Here is a 25,306-nt window from a genome sequence, read left to right on the forward strand (position 1 = left end):
GAGTGAGGAGTTTTACCCACAACATTAGTTTGAGACTCAGAATTTACATAATCTATACGCTTCCTTCTTTTGAGGGGCAGATTATAGACATGGCAAAGAAAGATGCCAGCTTATTTAAGAAAAAGGAAAGTCCAAAAAGAACTTTGTTCGTGAAACTGTTTATGTTCTGAAGGACCTGTGGCTGTCCTGGGCCACCAGGACATCTGGATGAGGGGAGAGGTTAGTCTCACCCACAAGCCCAACATCTGCTTCCATCAGATACAGGTCTGATTTCCTTTTATTATTACTCTTTTTTAACACAGAAACTTGTGGTCAGGAAAAATGATAAGTTTGTCAGTATCCCGGGTGGCCTTTGACTGCAGCAGGGCAGCAGCTAAATCCGAGTCGGGGAGCTCTGCAGCCAGGCCTCCTTCAGCGTCGTGACTGCCGTGGCTGGCTCTCCGTGCGGGCTGCCTGCTGCCGACTCTGCTGTTTCTGTCTGAGAGGCAGGGCGGGTTCTCAGGGGTCTCCTCGTCACAGGGATCCGAGTGGAAGCCCTTGAAGGCCAAAATCCGATACCGCTTCCTCCGGTTCAGTTTATATATGCGAATCCTTTCTTTTTCTGCCTCCGGGTCGGCGAGAATTCCATCCCAACGCAGACTTTCGTGGATCTGGTTGGAAAGGTCCTCTTCTATTTGGGCACAGTCAGGGAGACTTGCAGCAGCGGCGTAAGAAGCGTTGTGTTTGTTGTGCTCTTTGTCCTGTCCGTGCTCTGGCTTCAGGCCGTGGTCTTGGCTGGGACTTAAGACGTCATGAAAGGACGAAGAGAGCGGCTGACTCTTCAGGCCTCGACTCTGATGTTTATCTGCCGAGCAGAGGAGTAGGTTAGCGTTGGTGGCCTTGTCTGACCTCAGCCTGCTGGGGGTTGATGCCGAAATCACCAAAGATGTAAGGGGGGTGGAGGCCCCTCCTGACCCAGGGCTCAGGCCACCACCCCACCGGTCTCATCCACACCCACTGCCTGTCTGCTTTTGGTCAAGTCAATTTGGGGCAGGAGGAGCCATTTATTGAGCACATATTGTGAGCCCTATTCTCCAGGTGAGGAAACTGAGGCTCTAAGAGTTTCAGTAACTTGCCAATGTCACACTGTGAGGGGCAGAGCCAGGATGTGAAAGCCGGCCTGGCTCTCAGGGCCCTGTTCTTTCCATTCGCCACATGCTCACCATGGTACTTTCCAGATCTAGGAGCCTATGACTCTACCACTAGTCTAGACACTTTATGATGGAAGAAACGGAGAACAACAGAAAAGCTTCCTACATTTGACTGGTGAACGAATATTATGCCAAGCCAGGAAATACTTTTGCTGTGTGGCTTGTACTGACTTTTGTTTTTACATTAATAGCATTTCAGAATTATATAACATGCATATAAACTACCAGTTGTGGTTCTCTCATCAGCACATCCTTGTATTTTGGGGGAGAGAGAAATAACCCCCACCACCAAGAAAAAAAGGGAAAATAATAAAATAAAATAAATCCTCTCTTGATGTTTTCTTACCTTCCTACTCCCCAAAAACTATTTGGTGTCCCCTGCTGACAGTATGAGGTACATCCCACTGTAATTTCTACAGTCAAAAGCTGCACCAGAAACTTCCTAATTTCGTTTGGCACATACACATAGAGCTTTTTGACCTAAACTCAAGAATTGTTTTGTTGCCTTTTTATTACAATTGAGCCTGAAAATGTAATTATAATCTTCTCACTGCTCCCTTCCCCAAACCACAAGGTTGACCAGGGGAAGGCTGCCATTCCTTCTGCCTCCAACTTACCAGTGGTGTCAGCTCTGAGCACAGAGGGCAAGGGACCACAAACCTGAGCCCGGGACTAGGCACTCTGGAAGTGAGGGCCACCTCCCTGATAGACAGAGCCACTGAAGTGAACCACACAGGTGACAACGGACTCACAGCACTCATGGGCAGGTGCATTCTATGTCACTATTGCACTCTCTCCTCAAAGTGGGGGCTCAGTGCCTTTGTCAAGAAATCTGGGGGTTCTACGAGCAGAGCTTGGTGAGATGTAGGGACACTGGGTTTGTGGCAGGTGTTGTTATGTGTATGTATGTGAAAGTGTCTGTGAGAGAGACTGGAGTACCTGGGTGCATGTGATTGTGTGTACAGGGGGTCTATGCATGTGAGTGTGTAACATACTATATGTATGTGTGTGTAGACTGTGAATGTGTGTGCATGATGGGGTATCTGTGCTTTAGTTTCATTCGATGGTGTTATATTGATATGAGGGGGTGTTGTTGAGGGTTAGGAATTATAAGAGGAGTGACTGGTGTGATGGTGTTTGTGCAGTCGAAAGCTGTCCCCTGGCGGATGGGTGTGGGGGGCATCTGTGCAGGGAGGATCCTTTATATGCATTTGTGTAGGTATGGGTGTCTACCCAGCATGCATGAGGGTGTGAGGAAGATCTCTAGCAGAAAGCAGGAGTCTGTGTTTCTGTGTGGATGTGAGTGAGTGTCTCAGAATCTTTGGGTTGGGAAAAGTTGTGTGAGGAGGGTCTCTGTAGAAGGGCTTCAGATTTCTGTGGGGAAGGTGTGAATGGTTAGGATTGTGAGTTTTGGCTGAGGGATTAGGAAGTTAAGGGGGTGTCTATGTAAAGCCTCTGTGTGGAGCTGGAAGGCTCTTGGGAGTGGTGATTATCTGTGGAGGTCTCTTTGTGGGATTAAGGATCTCTGGATATCGGGAATTCTCAATGCAGGATTTGGGGTCTGTGTAGGGTTGGGAGACTGCAAAATTGGTGGAACTTCTGTGGCGATTAAGGGGTCTCTGTGGGCACGGATGGTCTTTATGGGTAGGGCTGGGGTATCACTGCTGCGATGAGCAGCATGTGTGGGGAGTGGGGATCTCTGCCTGGGATTGGAGAGTTTCTGTTTCTGGTCTGAAGTGGCCTCCAGGTAAAAGGGGGACCTCTGGGAGGGCGGGGGTAGGTGTCTTCGGAGAAGAATCTCAGGCACGGGACGGGAGCTGAAACAGCCGCGGTAGCTGCCCCTCTTACCGTCTCCCCTGCCCATTCCCTTGGTCTTCTTCTTCTTTTTCTTCTTCACCTTCCGTTTGACCCGCTCTGAGGCGCCGCCCGCGATGGGGGGCAGTCTGGCCCTCTGCGTGCCCGCAGCGCCGCCCTCCCGTCCCTCCTCGTCATCGTCGTCCTCGCCCTCTTCGCCGTACCCCGACGGCCCGGCCTCACCACGGCCGTCCATCCGCCCGCGGGGCCGCGACCCGCGCCTACTGCAGCCTGAGACCCACGGCCGCCGAGCCCGGGGCTCTAGGCTGGACAGTCTGGCCGGGCCACGCGTCTCCATGGCGACCGCCCCACATCGCGCATGCGCAGCCAGTGACTGCGCCCGTGGGCGGAAGTGTGCGCATGCGTGTTTCAGTCTGTTCGAGACCTTGGTACAGTCGGCGGTGCATAGGGCAGGGGTGGCAGAGCAACGAAATCCCTGGGCTGACACACGTCTTCTCTACTCCCGTGCCTTTGAAAATGCTGTTATTCTCACCTAAAATTTTATCGTCTGATTTCCAGTCTCGCGCGTGTACTCTGGACTCTCAAAGCCAACATGTCCAAAACAAACTGACTTCTCCATTGTTTTCCATCCCAGTGAACAAAACAGCTGGACGGGCCAGAAACCTGGTGGCGTTCCTTGTCCCCCACTCTCTCCCTGTGCCCTCCTCCAGGCTAAGGCTGACCACCATGTCTGGAACCCCCCTCCTGCATAGTCTCTCTGCTTTCAAACCCCTCCCCACAAATAATAATAGTTTTTTTTTAAGAACCAATACAAAAGACCGTTCTTTATTACAATATTTGTTCATGGTGATTGCATGAAGACATTATTTTCAGGAGAAATTCAGTTTCCAGCTTAAAGAACTCGCCCCCCCATATCTCCACAAATTCTTTATCCACACAACTGCTGGAATGAACTTTTTTAAACAATTGGATAATTTGTTGTCTTGCTTTAAAACCCTCCAGCGTTAAAACAAAAATCCCTCCAGTGGTTCCTCATTACAATTCGTATCAAGACTAAACTCTTTGGTGTGGCTTACAAGGCCTGGTATGATCTATTGCCTGATTTTCTTTCCATTCTTATGCACCACAGATTGTATTACCCAAACACAGCTGCAAAAATATCTCTCATCCCACATGCTCTTCTAGAATCTTGCCACTCAGTCATCAAGAGACAGAGTCTAATTCCACTCCCCTTCAGTCAGGGTGGGTTTGTTGACTCATTTATAACCAGTAGTACAAGGGATCTTCAAAAAGTTCACGGAAATGTTCATATTACCTTTTAATTCTGTTTTTCCACAAACTTTCTGAAGTACTCTTGTATGTGGCGGAAGTGACACTGTGTGATTTCTCAGGCTAGGTCATTAAAGCTAATGCAGCATCCATCCACCTTGTTAGTCGGTGACTTACTCCAGGAGTCCTGAGCCTCCTGGTAAGAAGTCTGAGGAAACTGAGGCTGGCATGCTGTGAGGAAACCCAAGCTACCAAGTGCACCATGGGCTCGGCCCAGGAAACCCAAGCTAGACCACATGGAGAGACCCTAAGATCACGTAAAGGGAGAGAGAGATGCCCCAGCTGCTTCAGCCCCCACTTTTCCACATGTGTAGTCTGACTGCAACAGTAGGAGAGACCCCCAGGCCAAGCCTTTCCTGAATTCCTGACCCAATGAAACTGAGGAGTAATAAAATGATTTGTAGCTAAGTTACTAAGTTTTAGAGTGATATGTTATGCAACAATAGATAACTGGGACACTAGTGTTTGAGTTTAACCATTCTAGTGGGTAAGAAGCTGTATTTCTCTGTGGTTTTCAGTTCCGTTTCCCTGATGACTAATGATAGTAAGAATTTTTTAATGTGCTTATTGGCCATTTGTATATCTTACTTTAAATGTCTATTAAAGTTTTTTGGCCATTTTGTAATTGGGTTGTTTATATTCTTATTGTTGATTTATAAGAGCTCTTTACATATCTTGGATACAACCTTTTTCAGATATATGACTGTGAAGATTCTTTTTTCGTTCTGTAGCTTACCTATTTATTTTCTTAATGTTGTCTTTTGATAAGCAGAAGTTTTAAATTCTGCTGAAGCCATTTTATTTTTTCTTTTTCTATCCTGTCCAAGGAATCTTTGCCTACTCCTATATCACAAAGATAGTGAGTTATGTTTTCTTCTAGAAGCTTTAAGGTTCTGGGCTTTAGAGTTAGACCCATGACCTATCTCAAATTAATTCTGTGAATATTATCACATAGGAGTCAACATTCAGTTTTTCCTAAATAGATTTCCACTTGTTCCAGGAACTTCCATTGAAAAGACATTTCTTTCCCCAGTGGCTTGACTTCGCACTTTTGTAGAAAATAAATTAACTATATATGTGTGAATCTATTTCTGGACTTTATTTTGTTCCATTGTTCTATTTGTCCTTCCACTAATATATACTACACTATCTTGATTATTGTAGCTTTATGGTAAGTCTTGATATCACATTGTGTAAGTCTTCCAACTGTGTCCTTTTCAAATATTGTTCTGACTGAGAGCCTTTGCTTTTCTATATAAATATACATTTTCAAGTCTTCTTGTCTATTTCTTCAAAATAGCTAGTTGGGATTTTGATGGGGATTGCATCAAATCTGTAAATTTTGGCACTCTTAGTACTCAGTGACAGTAGTTATTATTAATCCACACCCTGCGCGTGTGGACACTTTGGTCTGTAAAGGGCCCTTGTGTTAGTTTGTATGTGTGTCCTCAGTCCCCATTCCACTGGCAAGCTCCCTAATGTGTCCAGCACAGCTCTGCACATAGTGAATACTCAGTATCTGCCTCTTGCCTGTCTGCTTTTGTTCTTAGGAGCAAAGTGAAATATAAATGACAGAAGTCCTTTGTGCAAATGACCAGTTACTAGTTGAGATGTCTGGGGTTTGCTTTTCAGATGTCCTTCCATACTCACCCTGGTGCTCGCAGACAGGTGCTTGGAGAGGCTGGCTGCCCTCCCACCTGTCTTCCCTCTCAGCTGGTCCTCCTTGCCTGAATGCTTAGCTGGCTGGAGACAGCTTGGCCATTTCTCTTTCAATTTTAGTGAAGATTCTCATTGAGCCAGCCAGTGAGCTATGAAAGAAATAAGTCACCTCCAGCAAAGGGATGCATTTTATGAATAAACAGAAAAATCCCTTGCAAGTGAGGCTGTTTTTAATGTTTTCAGGTATTTTAATTGTGCATCATTCTATTTGGTGTCCATTCGCTGTCTCTGTCTCCTCATTTACCCGTTGTTCCTCAACCCACCACAACTGGAGTTCTAGAACCATTACTCTGCCAAACAGCTCCACAAGGTCACCAGTGTTCTTCCGTGTTATTGAGTCCAATGGAGAACCTCTGTGCTTGTTGTACTTGACCTTGTAGCATTTGGCACTGCTGATCACTCCTCCCTTCTTGAAATATTGTATTTGTTTGGCCTTTGGGACACCACACTCACAGTCCTCTGGCCACTCAACCTCCTTTGCAGGTAAATCCTCCCTTCCCAGCCACTGAATGTTGGGCTTCTTCAGAGCTTGGCCTAAGGTCTCCGTTCTGGAAGCTCTATCCACACATTTTCTTAAGGCGTTCTTATCTGTACCCACAACTTCAATCATTTTCTGTATGCTGATGACTTTCAATTTTCTATCTTTAGTCTAGAGCCCATATATCCAATATCCAACATCCAATTTAGCCTTCATCTTGGTTAAACATAGCTGGGGCAGAAGACTGCTGGTTGCTGTGTTGCTGGTTGTGTCAGTTTGGGTTTTTCCAAAAGCAAACTCTAAGACAAGGTATAGAGTGCGAAGAGTTTATCTGGCCGATGATGATGATCCTAGGAACACTGATAGGGGAGTGGATAGTGAGACAGGAAAGTCAGTAGAGAGGATAAAGTTGTCATTATCCTGCTGGTTCCTTCTCTGTGAGACGGTACAGAGCATGCCCAGAGTGATCCCAACTGAGAGGTGACGATGCTGGGTATTATCCAGCACCTTGCAGATGAGGTTGCTTCTGGGAGCATTAACTCCCTAGGACTTCTGGCTTTGCTCTGTGCAGGCCCAGCAAGCTCCCACAGCCAGAGAAAAGCCTTCAGGCAGAGTCAGGTGTTGGGAGGTGAAGGCCTTTGGCAGGTAGAGGGGACTGGCAGGGAATGGGGGAAGAGCGGACATCGTCTGCTGCAGGTGCCCTTCCGACTTCTGATCCTGCCTTCCCCCTGCCTGCAGAGCTCTCACCTTGTTGCCGAACCCACCCTCTGCTCCATGACTTCAGGGGACAATCTTGGTTCGTCTGAGTCATTGTGGTAATCCCACTCCCTTTGCCAATGGTATGTTTAAGAAGGAACCTGTTACCTAACTCCTGGCCAATGAGGCTTGAAGGACATCTACTGGAGGCTCCTGGGGAAGGTTTGCTCATTGGTAAAGAGACATGGAGGAGGAGACATGCTCCTTTTTTTCTTCTGCTGCTGGACACAGTCATGTGTAGATGTGTGGCCTGGGTCCGTGGCAACACAGCCACAGTGATGGGAGCTCACCTGAGGACAAAGCCAATGTGCCAAAGGTGGCGGAACCTTTGGGAACCCCAGTCCCCGAGATAGACTCAAGCAAAACTTTGTAAATGGGCACCAGGAATCGTCAACAAAGTTCATATCACAATGTTCATAATAACAAAAGGCTGGAAACAACCCCGTGAGGTGGTCATACATGGAACATTACACATCAGTGAAAGAATGAACTGAACGACCCCCACATGTGGATGAATCTTGGAAACACAATGTTAAATGAAAAAAAGGAAGTCTCAAGTGAATACAGTACAGTATGACACCGTTTTTAGAGGTCTCAAAAACAAGCGGGGCCAGCCGGTTAGCTGCGCTGAGGAGAGCACACTGTTGTAACACCAAGGTCAAGGTTCGGATCCCCATACGGGCCGGCCACACTAAGAAAACAAACAAACAAAAACAAGCAAAACTAAACAAAATATTGTTTAACATATGTACACTTATGATAAAATCATATTTTAAAAACGCAATGATAAGCACAAACCTTAGGACAGTGGTTACCTCTGGGGGCCAGGGGATGGGAGGAGAGAGAAGCACGCTGGACGAGGAGGGGCTGGTTATGTTCTGCTTGTCAGTTTGGCTGGTGGGTTCATGACTGTTTATTAAGGAAAAGAAAAATGAAAGAAATAACCCTGGATCTTTGATGACATTCCTGAGTAACTGAATTAAAACCCTGATGCTGCTTTGAGAGTGCTTTATATGTGAGAATAAATACATTTTTCTTCTTGTTAGGCCATTTCAAGTTGGCTTTCCTATTGCTTGCAGCTGTAGGGATCCTATCAGATAGAGCACCTAAAACTCAACGTTCACAAACCAAATCCGTCATCTTCCTTAAATTTGGTCCTCTTTCCTGTTCTCTTCCATGGTGAACACCAACACCATCCTTCCAGTTGTCCGGGCCAGAAGCCTGAACCGTCCGTCATGCCTCCTTCTCACCCCCACTCCCCTCCAATTCTTTGTCAGTTTCTGTATGTTTTGCCAATCAGACATTTCATATGTTCATTCTATTTTCTCCACATCTGTAGAGACTACCATTTTCTTCATACCCACAGAGACTACCATTTTCTCCAAATCCACTACCATTATCTCTCACCTGTGCTGCCACGGTAACCTAGCGGTTGTCCCCACATCTCCTCTTGCTCGCTCTGCACCAGTCTGTGGGCTGCAGATGAGGTGACCTTTTTGAAATGGAAATCTTTCCACGTGATCCCCTCCCCTCACTGCTTCAGCCACTTGCATGGCTTCCTGAAGGTTTCCACCAGAGAACTGCAAAACTCCGGGGTCTGGGCTTCCTCCTACTCCAGAGCCTGTTTGCATGGGTTATGCTCTCTTCTCCTAGTTAATTCCTACCCATTCTTTAGATCACAGCTTTTCAAGAAAGCCTTCTCTAACTTTGTGATTCTTTTTGGCTAATAAATGCTCTGGAAATTTTCTAGAACCCTGATAAATGGTATCCTCCATGACCACTTTAATGGGGATGGGAGAGGGAAGTGATGGTCTGTCTTAATGACATCATGATTTACTCCTCTGACCTACTTTCAATTTTTTGGAGGAAATCTCTGGAATGATATCTCTGGGCCAGGCTGGCTATAGCACCACCATTCCAGGTCAACCTCAAAAAATATTTATCTTTAGAAACCATGTGTTTGAATCCCTAGGTTTTATTCTGGTCTCCTCTTTGTGCTACCATAGAGCTGGTCCAGCCTCAGAGGGAGAGGAATTTTTTTTAACATCCTGGAAGAGTCCATGATCAGGCATCACCTGAGCTGAATGTTGAGGACAGATGGCTGGTCAAAGAAGAAGATGATGGTCTAGGAACCAGACCCAGAGCTGAGAACCTTTCAATGACAAAATAAAGTGTGGGTCAGAAGGAATGGTTTTCTCTCAACGGTGAACAAAAATACACATTTTGTGAGAGGGCCATACCACCTCAGAAGGTTATAGATACAATTAAGGGCAATATTTTCAATTCTGCCAGTGTCAGAAGTAATTATCCACTACCTGGAAGCAGTCAAAAGAGAATACTGGGTGTCCTTTCCATGGAATGGCAGGTGTTGTTCTGTGGCTCTGCGGAATTATCTGATGCTGTGGAGATGCAACTTTGATTATCCCTTTCTAATAACTAGTCTATTTTACAACTCCATAGGTATAGAAATAAAGCTGTAAAAAACTTAGAGTAATGCAAATGTTTCTTACCCACAGCAATGCAAATGAGTTTTGTCTGGTAAAGATACAATTGATTTCTGGCCTGTAGAAAAAATGACCCCAAACATTACGTTTTATTGTCCTATGGGATATCAAGGATATTAACCAACTTTACATTTATTAGCAACTTCATTTCACCATTTCTGAAATATGTATATTTCTGTTCTTCAAATTCTTCTTTGAACTGGTTTTAACATCTTATTGGTTTCCTCATCAATTAAGGGGCTGAATAAAATTTTACATCAGAGTATGATTTGACCTCTTTGAAAACTATAATTTGGCACAGAAATGAAGTGCTTTTTTCTTTTTCTTTTTTTTTGTGACTGGCTGGTACAGGGATCCAAACCCATGACCTTCGTGTTATAACTCCACACTAACCAACTGAGCTAACCATCCAGCCCTTCGCCCTTACTTTAAAAGAACAACATTTTATCTTAACTACTATTTATTCATCCGGAAAGTACTTCTGACCCTGAGGAAGCACAACAGGAAATGGGCAACTCTTGGAGAGCAGCTTTTGTCTGTACAAGGCATAGATAAGACCAAATTCCTTGAGGTCAGAGAGTGGGACGTGTTTATCTCTGTTCTCACAGCCCAGCCCTGCTCCTGGCACCGAGCTGTTGTTCTGTGAGTGAATGAATGAACAAAGTGGGAAAATGGAAGCCAGTCTCATAACTCTGAGAGAGACTGTGCAAATGTATCTCTATTTGACAGATGAGGAAACTGATTCACAGAGATGAAAGTGACTTGCTCAACTTCTCGATGCTAATTAAGCCCCCAAATTGGGCCTGGAATCCACATTCCCCGTTCTACTCTCCTTTCAGGAGGTCGGTAGACTTTACTATGATGTTCACTGACCAGGAGGAGAGATGACGGTATTTTCGTTATTTGTATCAGCTTCCTGATTTCTGCTTTCTCCTTGTGGTCTCGGTGGATGTTATTACGAGCAAGTAAGAGCTGAGGTTTCTTTCCCTACAAGGATCAGGTTTTCCTCTTTGGCCATGCTGACGTGGGCATGCCTTGGGTAGAGCTTGCAGCTTTGTGCCTTCCTGCCGCCTGCTCAGCCTGGGTCCCTCCAGCTGACTGGGCTGCTAATTCTAGCTCTTTGCTCTGTCCTGCCCATGCATCAGTGTCTTCCCCGACGCAGACAGGGCAGTGTCCACTCTTCCGTAGCACCATTAAAGAAGAGTTTCTGCTCTGTGTCGTGTGCTTCGCAGGATCCTGCTCCAACTCTACTCCAGCCACATCTCTCCCTAAGGGATAGAAATTCTGTGGAATCAAGGGATCCTGCCCACACAGAGACTATCCCTCCCTCCCTCCTTCTAGTCCACAATCTGAGTACCTGGCACCTTGGAATTTCTTGCCCAAATGCTTATAGGAACCCTGTGGGCCTCTTTCCTGAATCTATCTTTCGGAGTACCCTTAGGCCCAAGGGTAGCATGGATGGAAACTGGACAGACAGGCTGAGGGCTCCAGACCTGTGCACTCAAGGGACCTTCTGCAATGGAGTGGGAAGAGAAAGGGGCAGCTGTGGGCTGGCTGCAGTCTGAGGTTCTAAATTTAAATCTGGCTTCTGGGTTGTTATGAAGGTTTATTTGTCAAGGTAGGAGAATAGTACCTATTTTACTGAACAGTTTGTCAGTTTAATTTATAACTCTTCATATTTAGACATTTGGTGCGTGGGCCTCTCTGTCTACTCTTGCCCTGGGCTGTGCAACTGTTAAGAGCAGGACTGCTCTTTACTTTCCCTCCTTTTATAACTTACTCCAAATGCTTCCTGGTTTCCACTCCATACCTCATGGCACCTTAAAGAAAAAAAGAAAAACCCTACACCCAGTTAAATAAATTGTATTAAATCCATATGGTAGACTACCTGGCAGCTTCTAAAAATGGATGAGGCAGCTTGATTTTTGCTGATACGGGACAAGGGCCAAGAGAGTGTTCAGGGAAAAGGAGCAAAGTGCGGGTTGCTGGCACCTGCCATCCCCTTGTCACTGCTCCCCAGCCCAGCTGATCTCCCCACTCTTCCTCCAACATGCCAAGCACCTCTCAGCTCAGGTCCTGGCACTTGCTGCCCCCTCCCTGCTGGGACGTTCTTGTCCCAGTTGTCCTCCCTTCATTCACACGTCACCTTCTCAGAGAAACCTTCCCCACGTCCCATGCTGTCCTTATTTCCCTCCATAGCACTTATCACCACTTGACATATAAATCTAGTTGTTTCTTTGTGTCTCCTCTGTCTGTCTCTGCTAAAGTATAAGCTGGAAACTTTATTCCCTGCTGTTCCCCCAACACCTAAAGCAGAGCCCAGCATACAATAAGCATTCAATAAATACTAAGAAAATAAACTTGTACATGTAAAAAGTGTATGCTGTGTACACATATATGTATATACCTGGAATACTGATAAAAGGATGTATAAGAAATGAGTAAAATGGTAGTTTCTTTGAAAAGAAAAGAGAGGAAAGGACATTTAGTTTTCACTCTGTCTTCTTTTGTGATGCTTGACTTTGTTGCCACATGCATATACTACTTATTTTTAAAATGATCTTTTAAAATGCTTGCATTGTATAATGGTAAAATAAAACAAAAAAATTAAAATATAAATGAATGATTTTTTAAAGTCCCATAAATTCATCAGCAGAAGTAAGAATTTTTTAAAAAGCGGTTGAGTCCTATGATGGAATTTTATATGGCAATGAAAAACAAACTGATTAAATGTGAGCACACGGATGAATCTCGCAAATGTGAATCAAAAAAGTAAGTTGTGAAAGAAAGCACAGAGGCAGGTCCATAGAGACAGAAAGCAGATGAGTGGTCGCCCGGGGACGGAGGGAGGGGGAAATGGGAGGGATTATTTAATGGATATGGGATATTCTTCTACTAGTCAGGGTTCTCCAGAGAAATAGAACCAATACGATATATATCCCCTACATATCGATATATATATGTTTACTATAAGTAAGTAGAGGAGATTTATTATGGGATGGCTCACACAACTGTGAAGGCTGAGAAGTCCTACCATCTGCCCCCTGCAAGCTGCAGAGCCGGGAGAGCCAGTGTGAAATTCGGTCTGAGTCTGAAGGCCTGAGAATCAAGAGCTCTGATGTCTGAAGGCAGGAGAGGACGAATGTCACAGTTTAAGAGGAGAGAAGGAATTCAGCCCCCTTCTCCTTTCTGTTCTGTTCGAGCCCTCCATGAATTGGATGATGCATGCCCACCCTGGGCACCCTCACAGCCACACTTGGAAATAATGTTTTCCCAGCTACCTGGGCATCCCTTAGCCTAGTCAAGATGACACATAAAATTAATTAAGATCACAATTCTTACGGGATGATGGAAAAGTTTTAAAACTAGAGAGATATGGTGGTTGCACAACGTGAATGCACTATAGCCACTGAGTTGTATACTTTGGGAATAGTTAATTGTATCTCATGTGAATTTTGCCTCAATTTTAAAAAGTATATTGAATGATACCATTTATGTAAAGTATCAAGGACAAAAAATAGTATTATATATTCATACCGTTTGAGGATGCACAAGCATGTAGTAAAAGTATAAAGGAATACAGAGAAGCCAGAAATGCTAAATTCTTGATAAGGTTAGCTCTGGAGGCTGGGAGGGGATCAAGAATGGGAAGGTTACCCAAGGGGCTTCCTCTGCCTTAGACACGTTTCACTCCTCAAGCTGGGCAGTGGCTACATTGCATGTTTTATACTATTCTTTACACTTTTCAGTTTGTCTAGAATGTTTTCTGATAGATGACTGAGACCTCACACAACTCCAGCCTATACATTTACTTAACATCCTTAGGATCCTTTTATGGGCTGAATTGTGTCCCCCTAAAATTCATATGTTGAAGTCCTAGTACCCAGTACCTTAGAATGTGACTGTCATTCGAGCAGGGCATTCGAGTGGGCCTAAATCCAATGTGACTGGTGTCATAAAAAGAGGAGATTTAGACACGGACATGCACAGAGAGAAGACACGGGGGAAGATGGTCATTACAAGCCAGGGAGAGAGGCCTCAAAAGAAACCATCCCTGCTGACACCTTGATCTCAGACATCCAACCTCCAGAATTGTGAGAATAAAATTCTGCTGTTTAAGCCTCCCAGTCTGTGGCACTTCATTACAGCAGCCCCAGCAAATGAATACAGGTCCTTTTGTCCTCTATCTTCCCCCAGTCCCCAAAGGACCACGGCTTGACTTTTCTGACTTTTATGCTTGGCTCACCCTGTGACTTCCTGGTGTGACTGGCCACCAGAGCAGACAGATATGGCATAGAAACAGGGTGGCGGGGCCTGGTGATCTGTCATTTGCTGAAGGACTCATGATCACTCTCTACCCCTGTTTTAGTCTGTTTCTGTTGCTTGCAACAAAATGCTACAGAACTGGGTGATTTATAAAGAAAATGAAATTTATTGCTTACAGTTTCTGAGGCTGGGAAGTCCAAAATCCATCTGGTGGTGGCAACAGTGACCCAGAAGTCTCACATTGCAAGACGGAAGAAGCAGAGAGAGCATGAGAGTGCAAAAGACAGACTCTCCTCTTCTTTTAAAGCCCTCAGAACCACTCCCCTGACCACCATTTTTAATCCATTCGGTACTGCTTGGTCCTACAGTCCAATCACCTCTTTAAGGCTCCACCTTTCAATTATATAATAGGATTTCTCACCCTCTTAACAGTCACAGTGGGGGTAAGTTTCTAATACATAAAATTTGGGGGACACAATTCAAGCTTCAGTGAGTTTTGGGGGGACATAATTCAATTCACTGCAACCCCCAACCCCCAACTTCCATTTTTAGCGTTGTCAAAACCCATCCTTCAGGACCTGGACCTGGACCATGCAGGAGCTGGGGCTCCAGAAGAAGAAATTGACAGTGAAAATGCCAGGGGCTTAGAGAAATCCTTGGGCTGACCATGGGCCTGGTAAGGATGGGCCCAGTGAGGACTCACATGGAAAGGCACCCACCTACCCACTCATCCCGCTCTGGGAGGCTGTGTTGTATCCTGGTTCCATGTATGAGCTGTGAGCCAGACTGCTTGGACTCGAATCCTAGCTCTGCTGCTTATTAGATGTGTGACTTGGGCAAGTTACTTAAACTTTCTATGCCTCGGTTTTCTCATCTTTTAAACAGGCACGATAGTAAGAGTACTTACATCTTAGGGTTGTTGAGAGGATTAAATGAGTTATTTATGAGCCATCCCTGGAGATTGCTTGTGTTGGAACCCTGGACCTACCACTAATTAGCTCTGTGACCTTGGGTAAGTAACCGTAGCTGTTCCAAGCCTTGCTTCCCTTACCTGTAAAATGGGGCAATAATGATATCTATCTTTTAAGGTGGCTTCGTGAGTTTAAATGAATTAATGCAAACAAAGTAATTACACAAGTTCTGGTGCTTATTGACTTCTCCAGCAATGTAATTTATTGTTACTCATGTTGCTGTCTGGGCCATTTCTGCTAGACTCTCATTCTGCAAGTCCCAGGAAGCTGGGACCCACCCACTTGCGATTCTGTCTGCATAGCCTCTGCCCCACACCATATGCAGTTAAGTGCTGCACACACAGAGGAAGCTGGGGCCCTCTTTGGACTTTAGTTTCCTTTAGAATGTTAATTGATTGTCCTACTCCAAACCTCCCAGGCTGTTTCTGGAACTCTGAGATCTAAGTTTCTTCCTGTATTTGTTGTTGATTTATGCTCCTGTCCCTGTAGGAAGGCTTCTGCCTCTCCAGGGCCTCCCGGCCTGAGCAAGGGAAGATCTAGGTGGGTGATGCATGGTGCCTTTCGTGGAGCTAGATCCAGGTCTTGTTGGCCAACAGCTGAACTGTCGCCTTCATGTCCTCTCACGGACTGCCAGAGGCTGTTGGTTCTGAGGCAGAGAGGGAATGCCAAGGCTCCATCTGACCAGGAGCATTCCTAGAAAGGGTTAAAGAAAAACGAAGCCAGACGTGAATTACAGGCTGTACAGTCAGATTTTATTCAGTGCTCCTGCAGCAGGGGAAAGCACAGTTGGTGAAGCAGTGACTTGGCCCCTTTAAGGGGAGGAAGAGGGTGAGTGGGCAGGACTCAAGCAGAGTCAGGGAAGTGACAAATTACAAAAAGTGAGTAAGTGGCCTATGTCAATGTGCTTAGGCATCTGTTCTGTTAACTGACACTTACTGAAGTTAGGCTCCTACCCTCCCACAGAGACTGAGAGATGGATCCATCTCTACTGATGATTACATTTCAAAGGAATGGCTACCGGGTCCTGGGGAAAGACATTTCTGGGTTCTAGGAGATAGATATACATCTCAAAGGGACAGAGAAAAGATTTTAAATGGTGGGTTTTTAAAATAAAGGGAGGCCAATAGCTTATCATCACATGTTGGTGGGAGCAAAACAGTAAATTCTTCTGGCAGCCTTGAGCATTTTCAGATGGGGCTCCAGTGGGGCAGGGTCATCCCAGGGACATGGCCTTAGGTTGCTTGAAGCCATGTTAAATGTATATCAAGTCTCTTTGAGTATGGGGGTGGGTGGTGATGGTGGATGAAAACGTTTGTGTGAAATTTGCAGTTTTCATAGGCTGAAGTGGAGGCCTAGTCAAGAAGAGGGCTTAGAGGAGCCTGACTAAAGCTTGGCCAAGGAGAGAAATTTTGTCACAAGGAAAGTAGAAGTCAATGAGGTTGTCCCTGCTGAAGTTGTTAGAGGCTCAGGCACGGGCAATATGTTTGTTCCAATGTTCTACACATGGTCAAAAAGGAATGATCCTTTTGGCACCTATAGGGAGAGAACAGACATAGGTTCTCTGCCTAGTGGTATCCTGACTGTGTCAGGCGAACGTGATAACCACTACACTACGGAAACTAGTGTTATCCTGACTGTGGATTTCCAGCTAATCTTTTCTGAAAGGGTTAACCTTGGTGTGCACCAGAATCCTTGGGAGAGCTAATGAAAATGCAAATCCCAGGCACCACCTCCAGATTCAGGGCCAGGCCCTGGGCATCTGCGTATCACAAGCCCTCAGGTGCTTCTGGCACAAGTAGCCCCAAGGCCACATTTGAGAAACTGGTTTAAAGCATAAATATAGTCTCTCAAATAGACACATGCACAACCAGAATGCTTCGGCCAAGCATCCACAGTAAGATCTCTTGCCCCTCTGGCATCATGCTGGGCCCTGCCTCATGCTGCTATTTATTTCTCATGGGCTCACTTATCTCTTAAGTTGCATCCTTGCAGCCTTCCCTGGCTGGATATTCATTAACCAGCCCTCTCTGTGGCACTCAGACCTTCACTGTGGCCTACAGGTCACTCTGAGGCTTCCCCACTGTGTTGGGGAACTGAGATCACCTCCTCACTGTCCACCTCTTCTCCAGGGCCTGAAGTCCAGGGGCGGTCTTTGACGCCAGGGTCCCAAGCCCTCAGGGAGTAAGCAGATGACAACATTTGATGGGTAGGGAGGCTTAACTTTCCTTGGCCTGCTGTTGTTTGTTAATGACAAAAAGCAATGGCTCCAGTGGCAAAGAGCACACCTGGCTCCCGGATCTTGGTTTCCAATACCTCCCTCCAGTAAAAGGAACCAGGGTTCCTTGGAGAAATGGCTGATTCTAGAGAAGGGACAGGGAAATATACAAAATGAGCCTCGAGCACATTGTAGTGCCAGAAAGTAAGGAAGTAACCACTTACCACTCCAAAAACCAAAAACCAAAAACCCCACATTGATAGGGATATGTCAAAGGGACAGCGGAGCCAACTGAAAGAGTCAAAGCTGGAACAATTTCAGCAAAAAATAAACTAGCATTGGATTGCAACCCAAAATATAAAATAAATATCTGTAAGTCCAAACTGATTTGAATAAGTGATTGAATAAATTAATAAATGGGGGAGAAGGGACAAATCTCCCATACAGAAGAATTCCAAATAAATTATGTAGATACTCCATTCTAAAGGAGGGGGGACACAAGTCTCCACCTCATAAGTGCAGGTTATGTTTAGTGACTTCCTTCCAAAGGGTATGGCATGGAAAGGAAGGAAAAAAGAAAAACTTTGGAGTGAAGAAACCTGCAAACACTACCTCAGCCAGGTGATCGAGGTCAACATCAATAGTGATAAATCATCAAGGGTTCAGATCCCCATACAGGCCAGCAGCAAAAAAAACCAAAAAAACCACCCAAAACCCAAACAAAACAGTGATAAGTCATGTTGACAGTATGTGCTCTTGATATGATGTGATGGAAATGGCTCTTTACCTCTGTGGTCTTCCTTGTAAAACCCACCACCCCAGTGGAATCATGAGAAAAACATCAGACAAATTCCAGTAGTGGGGCAATATACCTGAAAAGGACTCCTCCAAACTGTCAATGTCATCAAAAACAAGGAAAGTCTGAGAAGCTGTCACAGCAAGAGGAGCCTAAGGAGACGTGATGACTAAATGTGATGTGATATCTCAGATGGGATCCTGGAACAGAAAACAGCCTTAGGCACAAACTAAGGACATCTGAATAAACTATGTACTCTAGTTAATGATAGTGTATCCATATTGATTGATTCAGCGTAACGAGTGTACCATACTAATTTAATAATAGGGGAAACTGTGTATGTGTGTGTAGGGGGGCTGGATATGGGAACTCTGTATTATCTGCTCAATTTTTCTGTAAATCTAAAACTGTTCTAAAAATAAAGTCTATTAAAAAAAAAGAAAGGCAAGCTGGGGAGGGAAAAAAAAGTAATGGGGAACTCCAGCTGTGCCAGGGCTCCTGGGATTTCAAAGAAAGGAAAGTGCGGGTCAGTCCCCTTCCATCTCATCCACACCTGCTCGATAGGGAGCTAAGGTATCTGCCACAAGGTCCTGGGCTGCCTCTCTCTCCACTGCTCCAAACCAACCTGAAGAAACACATTTCCGGAAGCCAAGAGTGAAGGTTTCTGGGCCTTTCACCTGATGTTGCGGCCAATGTGGTCCTGGACCACTATATCAATTTGTCCACACTGCTGACTCCAATCTTCTGAAAAGGGAAATTGGAGGCCCAACTGTGTTAGGGGATTAAAGGACTTCCTGAATCCTCTTTACATCATTCTGACTCTAACTTGGTTTGGTCCCACAGAGTAGAGAGCAGAAAATGTCCCTGAGATGCTCTTTTTGCAAGAAAACCCCTGAGTGGGTGACTCCCATCCACACTGCCGGCAGCATCATTGTGCGATGTGAAAGGAGTTGCCTGGGTTGTAGCGGAAATGCACCTCCTCTATAGCCATTTGGGGGGGAGCGGGGGCTGGCTGGTACAGGGATGGCACCCTGGACCTAGGAGTTATCAGCACCACACTCTAGCAAGCTGAGCTAACCAGCCAGCTCTATAGCATTTTTTATATTGTTTGTAAAGGCTTGTCTGCTTGCTTTTTATCAGCCATCTACTAAGCCAGACTTCTCAGGAGAGGGCCTGTCCTTTCTTCTGGGTATCCCCAGGACCTGGCACAGTGACTGGTCCATAGAAGATGGTCAAGAAATGTTGCTCAACGAATCAATGGGCAATTACAGGTGGGCTTCTCATCAGTACAGGATACCCGACATCATTCCCCTGAGATGAAATCTTTCCATCCCCAAATAAAGACACTCAAGGTGTGAGTCACTGGGGCTGAAAGTATATAAATGCAGTTTCCATCTGACTTTTTGAAATATGAAAAAATCTTGCTGATTTTCCTCTTTCACTCTCCCATTGTATATGTGTGATGTGTCATAGGAAACATACAGAAGGAGTTGAGGTTTATTGGACCAAAAGGATATCAACTGCCTTGAAGCAAAGAGAAGAGAGTTTGAGCTTTAATCATGAATTTCTACCTGCGTGTCTTTGGCCACATAAAGGAGCACACCTATAACCTAAGGATGTGAATATCTACGGCACAGATTACTACAAAATCAGTGGCACCTGGAAATATACAAAACTCTATAGTGAGGATGCATTATATTCATAAAGTTTTCAGTTAGCAAGAGATCCCACCTGTGGGAGTAATCTGTGTAAGCCAATATCTATTTACTCTTGTCTCATAGATTCAATAGAAAAGAATCTTACACATACACACACACACACACGCACGCACACAGATTGCTGATTCTCTTTACTTTTCGATGGAGCCTCAGAATTTAAGGATCAGAGACTGGAAACAATTGGCTTGTTAAAATCCACACCCTTGGCAGGGTGTAGAGGCCCTTCTCACACTAGTCCTAACCTGCCACTCTGGCCTTGTTTTCTGCTCTGCCTCCCCATTTGCCACAAACCAACTTTTCAGCATTCCCTTCCTTGCCTTCTTTGTGCCTTTGCACCATCTGTTCCTTCTACCTGCAGTGTCCTTCCCCATCTGGCCCACCTGGCAAAATCTTACTCATTTTTCAAGTCCCTGCACAAGGACTTCCTCTGAGAAGCCCATCTGAGTCCGCCCACATTGTAGTTCACTGCTCTGTGTTTCTTCTGTATCTTATACAGCTCACAGGGGTAGGATACATAGTGGTTCAGAGAATGGGCTCTATAGTCTGACTGCCCAGGCTTAAACCCTGGCTCTGTCACTATCTAGCTGTATGACCTTGGGCAAATTACCTAAGGTCATTATGTGTTAACTTTCCTAGCAGTAAAATGGAGATAAAGAGTCTACCTCATACAGTACCTATATACTGTGTGATCAGTACACGGTAGCATGCATTCCATTGTACACAGATCATTTCTTTATGTTTCTGTTTTTTCCAATTATAATAGACAATGTCTATTTGGCCCACAAAGCAGACAATGACTGGTAAGTGATTCTTTTCAAAATACCGAATGAGGGCTGGCTGGTTGTTCAGTTGGTTAGAGTGCCCTGTTATAACACCAAGGTCAAGGGTTTGGATCCCCCTACTGGCCAGCCACTAAATATATATATATATATATATAGAGAGAGAGAGAGAGAGAGAGACCATATATATATAGAGAGAGAGAGAGAGAGAGACCATATATATATATATATATAGAGAGAGAGAGAGAGAGACCATATATATATATATAGAGAGAGACCAAAACAGAAGATAATGGCCTGTGACAAAAGTCTGTCCAGGTGTGTTGACAGGTTTCAGGTTTTTACTTCCTGTGATATGAGTAAAGTTAATGAAAACTCAGGGAAAGGACCAGAGGTAATTGTCACCGTCTTTGGGGGGTCTGAACTTCAGGCAGATAAAGGAATAGTTTCATCCTGTGATTTGGAGAGTGACAGAGGATTGAGAGACAGAGGGGGGCGGGGGCAGAGAAGGCTGCTTCTTTATTCCAGCATGTCAAAGCACCATGGGGAAACAGCCTCTGAGCCCCAACACAGCAAAAGAGAGAAGAAAAGGCCATTCTGGATTTTGCTGAGTAGATGGGGAGTGAGGCTCTTTCCCAAGCTATGGGAGGAGGAGTTAGTGAAAATAAAAGGTCCTCATTACTAGCCTCTCTCCATGACATCGGAGTGAAAGTCTATGCAGTTTGGTGGCTGGTCTAAGGTGGTGTGCATGCGGGTGCACGTGCAGGCACACGTGTGGAAGTGTGGGCCCCTCTGCAGGGAGCCTGCAGGAGTCTCCAGGGAAAGGGTGAGGCCATCTTGCACTGGAGCAGGAGAGGAAGCAGCTTCTTGAGCTAGGTAGAAGGCTGTGTCCGCTTTCACTTGGCAGATCCCCTAGGGCACAGCCAGATAAAGGCAGTTTTGTTACTGTCATTGGGACCCCTTGTGCTAAGGCCTGGGAAAAGAAAGGTTAAGTGAAACACGAGAATCCTCAATCTAGCCCAAGCCTGGCACACAACAGAGGTGCAACAAGTGTTGATTGAAAGCTTTAACAGTGAAGGAAAGGTTAGAGGGGATTAGCTTTGCATGGCCTCCAAAGGGGTACAGGTACCGCCAGGAGGAGGTGCTTCAGGCAGGCAACTTCAGGGCAGTGTATAAATCTTTTTCAGGTTGTCAGCAGTGTGAAGAATGGCTCTGTCACTGGGCTGGGTGAGCAAAATGAAGGTGGTGGTGATGATGATGTTAATAACTCCTACGACTGAGCTCTTACAATGAGCCAGGCCTTGGGCCAGGGGCTTCCCCTACATGGTCTCATTCAATCCTCACAACAGGACTATTATCTCCATTTTGCACATAAAGGAAGTGAGGCTTGGGCTGCACTGTCTAATACACAGCCACTACCCACACTGGCAATTTAAATTTAAATTAAGTTAAATCCAATGGAGTAAAAAGTTCAACACCATGTGGCTAGTGGCCAGCACAGCTATACAACATTCCTGTAGCTGCAGAAAGTTCACTGGACAGTGTTAGCTTCCAGAGATTTGCTCACCTGCCCAGGATGACACCTCTCATGGACCTAGAACCCAAATGAAGGTGTGATCCAGGTAACCTTGGGGGCTGCTGCTTGAATCTGGAAACCAGGGCTCCTAGATCTGGTTATCACCTGACTACTGGTTTTCAGGGACATCTCAGGAAATTATTTCATTAAAAATGTCTGGTTTAATCGTTTCCCCCATAGAGACAGGAGGGTAACAGGACCTAGCGCTGCCTTTCCATTCTCGCCCTCACTCCCACCCCACCTGGACACTAAGACAGTCCCCGAGGCTCATAGTGCGTGGAAATGGAAAACATAGATTATGTTTGAAATGGTGGAACCAAGACACCAGGCTGAAGAAAGCTCCAGCTTTTTATGGCTGCTTCCTTCAGGGACTGTGGCAAGTTGCCTCAGTTCGTGTCTCCATTAGTGGAGCACTCATTCATTTAACAAACACGCTGAGCTCCAGCTAGTGCCAAGCGCTGTTTCAGGCCCAGAACCCATCCCTGCCCTTCTGTTGCCTCCTGGCAAAAGTTAGAATGGGCCATTTCTATAAATACAGGTCTTAGATTTGGGTTTAGGGACTTGAAGCTGCTCAGGGAAAAGACAGTGCTGTTTGTTAGTTAATAACAAGAAGGGACCGTCGAGGCCCGTTCCTTGGCGACGATACCCATCCAGAGGGGCCCTCGCCTACCAGGTGACCTCAGGCCCAGGTTCTCCAGTCGCAGCCACAGGTCCCAGGTCGGAGAGGGGCGGGGCGGGGCGGGCGCCCGGTACCCGCGAACGCCGCAAGAGGGCAGCCGGGGAGCGCGCCCGGGCGGCAGGGCCGAACCCCCCGGGTAAGTCTGGCTAACGTGGGGTCGCCCCTTTCGGGGCCCTGTCTCTGAGGGCCGTGCAGTGCGTTCGGCTCCGTGGCAGGGGCCCGCGGGGGCGCGCATGGCGGCCCTGGCGCGGCTGCGGGGACCTGGGAACTCTTGGCGCACGGGGCAGGAGCGAGCCCCGGGGGCCGGCGGGGCGCGGGCAGGGCCTGGCGCCGGGCTGCGCTCCCCGGCCGCGCCCGCGATGGCCTCGTCCGGAGCCTGGGGCTGCACCCGAGCTGCCCGAGGCGGCGCCTGGGCCCGCGCCTCGGAAGGCTTGCGCTCTGCCGCTGGCCTGCAGCCCGGCCGGGGACCCGCGGGGCAGCCCGTCGTGCGCCCCGACTTCGGGGGACGGCGGGGGCGAGGCAGCGCGGCCGGGTGGGGGCGGGGCGGCGGGAGGGCGGCGGCGGCGGCTTCCGCGGACGCCAGGCGGCGCTGGGCCGAGCGTTCCCGGCGAGCGCGGCCACAAGTGCCGTGTTTACCGAGCGCCGGCCCCGGCGCGCACGGGCGGCGGGAGGGGCTCCGGGGTCGCGGCGGCCGCCACTCTCCCGCCGGCACTTGGCCTGGCCTGGGGTGCGGATCCAACACTCCGGGTGGGGGGGTGGGCCACCATGGTGGTCCTGGGCCTTGGACGCTGGAGCTTGCGCCCGTGGTTAGGGGTCAGGAGCGGGACTCAGACGGTGCGTCGGCGCCCAGCGGCGTGTGAGCGCGGGATGCGGGTAGTTCTCACTCGTGAGACCGGATCCTTCCGGCTCGCCCTGCCCACCTCTCTCACCTTGAGAGTCCTGCCCCGGGGCTGTTTTCCAGTCCTCTCCAAACCGGCTCCCGGCGGCCAGGCAGGAGGCGCTGGGGAAGTGCCTCAGCCCTGCCAGGGCGCCTCGCCGTGCTCAGGGTGACGGCTCGAGACTCACGGTGGTGCGCTGTGGGGCAAAAGCCTCCTTTCGGGGGCTGCAGAGAGGGCTCTGCTGGGAGGTCTGGGGTTTGGGCTTCCTGCCTGGCTGCTTATCCACCTGAGTGGTCTGTACCACCCCCAGCGGTTGTCCTGGGGAGAGGTGTGATGCTGAAGGTAGAGATCAGAGCAAGGGGTATTGAGGTAAATGATCAGTGTCACTCTCCAGCTGTGCAGCAGCGAACCTTTGATCCTCCCAGCAGTCCGAAGCAGGGGGAGTCAAGGGGTGTCCCTGGGGATCCCGGTGAGATCATTGGCTGAGCCCGGACTGCAGTCCAGTCTCGGCCCTGCCCCGCCCCCGCACCTGGAGCGATTGTGCCTTTACCCGGGTCTCCAGGCCCCTCCGTGCCACTGCCTATGACATCCATTTGGCCTCCCATCTCTTGAAAAAAGCAGAGCTCTGCATCTGAGCCATAAGCTTCGTTCCCTCTTGTCTCTCCCGTCACATTTCCCGACAAGTGCTCTGCACCTGCTGCCTCCTCCCGCTCCGCGCCTCCCCACTTAATCCTCTGCAGCCTGGCTGCTGGCCCTGCCACTGCGCTGAAACTGCTAAATCACTTTCCTGAAAGTCATCTTGTTTCCAGACACTGCTCTTTTGTGGGCCCTCTGTTGTGCCGGGGAAGCCCACCCCTGGGTGCCAGAGTCCCTTTTGCAGCCTCCTCTGCCATCATTTCTGGGCACACTTCTCTCCTGGCTTTGTTTTTCATTCTCGATTGTTCCTTCTTTTCTGAGTCCTCTTCCATCTTTTCTGGGACTGCTTTTTAGGCCCCATGTTTAGCTTCTCATGAGGCCTGCTTGGGAGACCTCTGGGAATGCCCCCTCTGGTTTCCAGCCCCAATCCTGTCTTGCTCTCCTTGGATGCCTCAGTGTCCCCACAGACTCAGCAGTCCAAGTCTGGACTCCTCCTCCTCCCAGGCACTGCCCTCGGTCCTCAGCAGTGGGTTCCCTCCTTCTCTGTCGCGCCAAACTAGTCTCTGAAGGGTCTGTCTTCTCTCTTTTGTGACTGGCTCCTCCAGACCTTGAACATCTTAGGCCAGAGGACAGAGACCTCTTAGCTGGTCTCTCTGCTGCCAGAATCCCTGCCAGTCCCATCAGCAATCCATCCGGCACGTCACCTCTAGAGTGGTGGTCCCTGAGGAATCTTCAGAGGCTCTGGATTTCCTCCCATGGATGTGAAGTCTTTTGTTATGTGGCCTCACTGTCAACCCCTTTCCAGTCCTGCAACTTCTTACCTCCCAGCCATGGTTGGCCCTCCTGCCCCTGCCCTCTGGTACTTGGCTCAGGTGCCATTTCCCTGGGAAAGAGTTGCTCGCCTCCCTGGCTGCACGGGGCCCCTTTCTTGGCCTTCCGGCTCCACTGTGTCCACGCTGGGACCACTGTTGCAACTAACTGTCTACTGATCGCCCTCCCCT

The 25,306-nt window shown here is 47.5% G+C and overlaps 1 protein-coding gene across 1 annotated transcript; it reads right to left on the minus strand.

The window, feature by feature from the left end:
* Positions 1-293: 293 nt before the first annotated feature.
* LIAT1 (ligand of ATE1) lies at positions 294-3,249 on the minus strand. Its single transcript, XM_063109816.1, has 2 exons — positions 3,039-3,249; positions 294-844 (listed from the first exon to the last, which is right to left on the minus strand). Exons 1-2 carry the CDS (start codon positions 3,238-3,240, stop codon positions 294-296), a joined length of 753 nt encoding a protein of 250 aa, XP_062965886.1. The 5' UTR covers positions 3,241-3,249.
* Between the last annotated feature and the right edge of the window lie 22,057 nt (positions 3,250-25,306).

This window comes from Cynocephalus volans, chromosome 10, assembly GCF_027409185.1.
Source record: "Cynocephalus volans isolate mCynVol1 chromosome 10, mCynVol1.pri, whole genome shotgun sequence".
Taxonomy (NCBI): domain Eukaryota; kingdom Metazoa; phylum Chordata; class Mammalia; order Dermoptera; family Cynocephalidae; genus Cynocephalus; species Cynocephalus volans.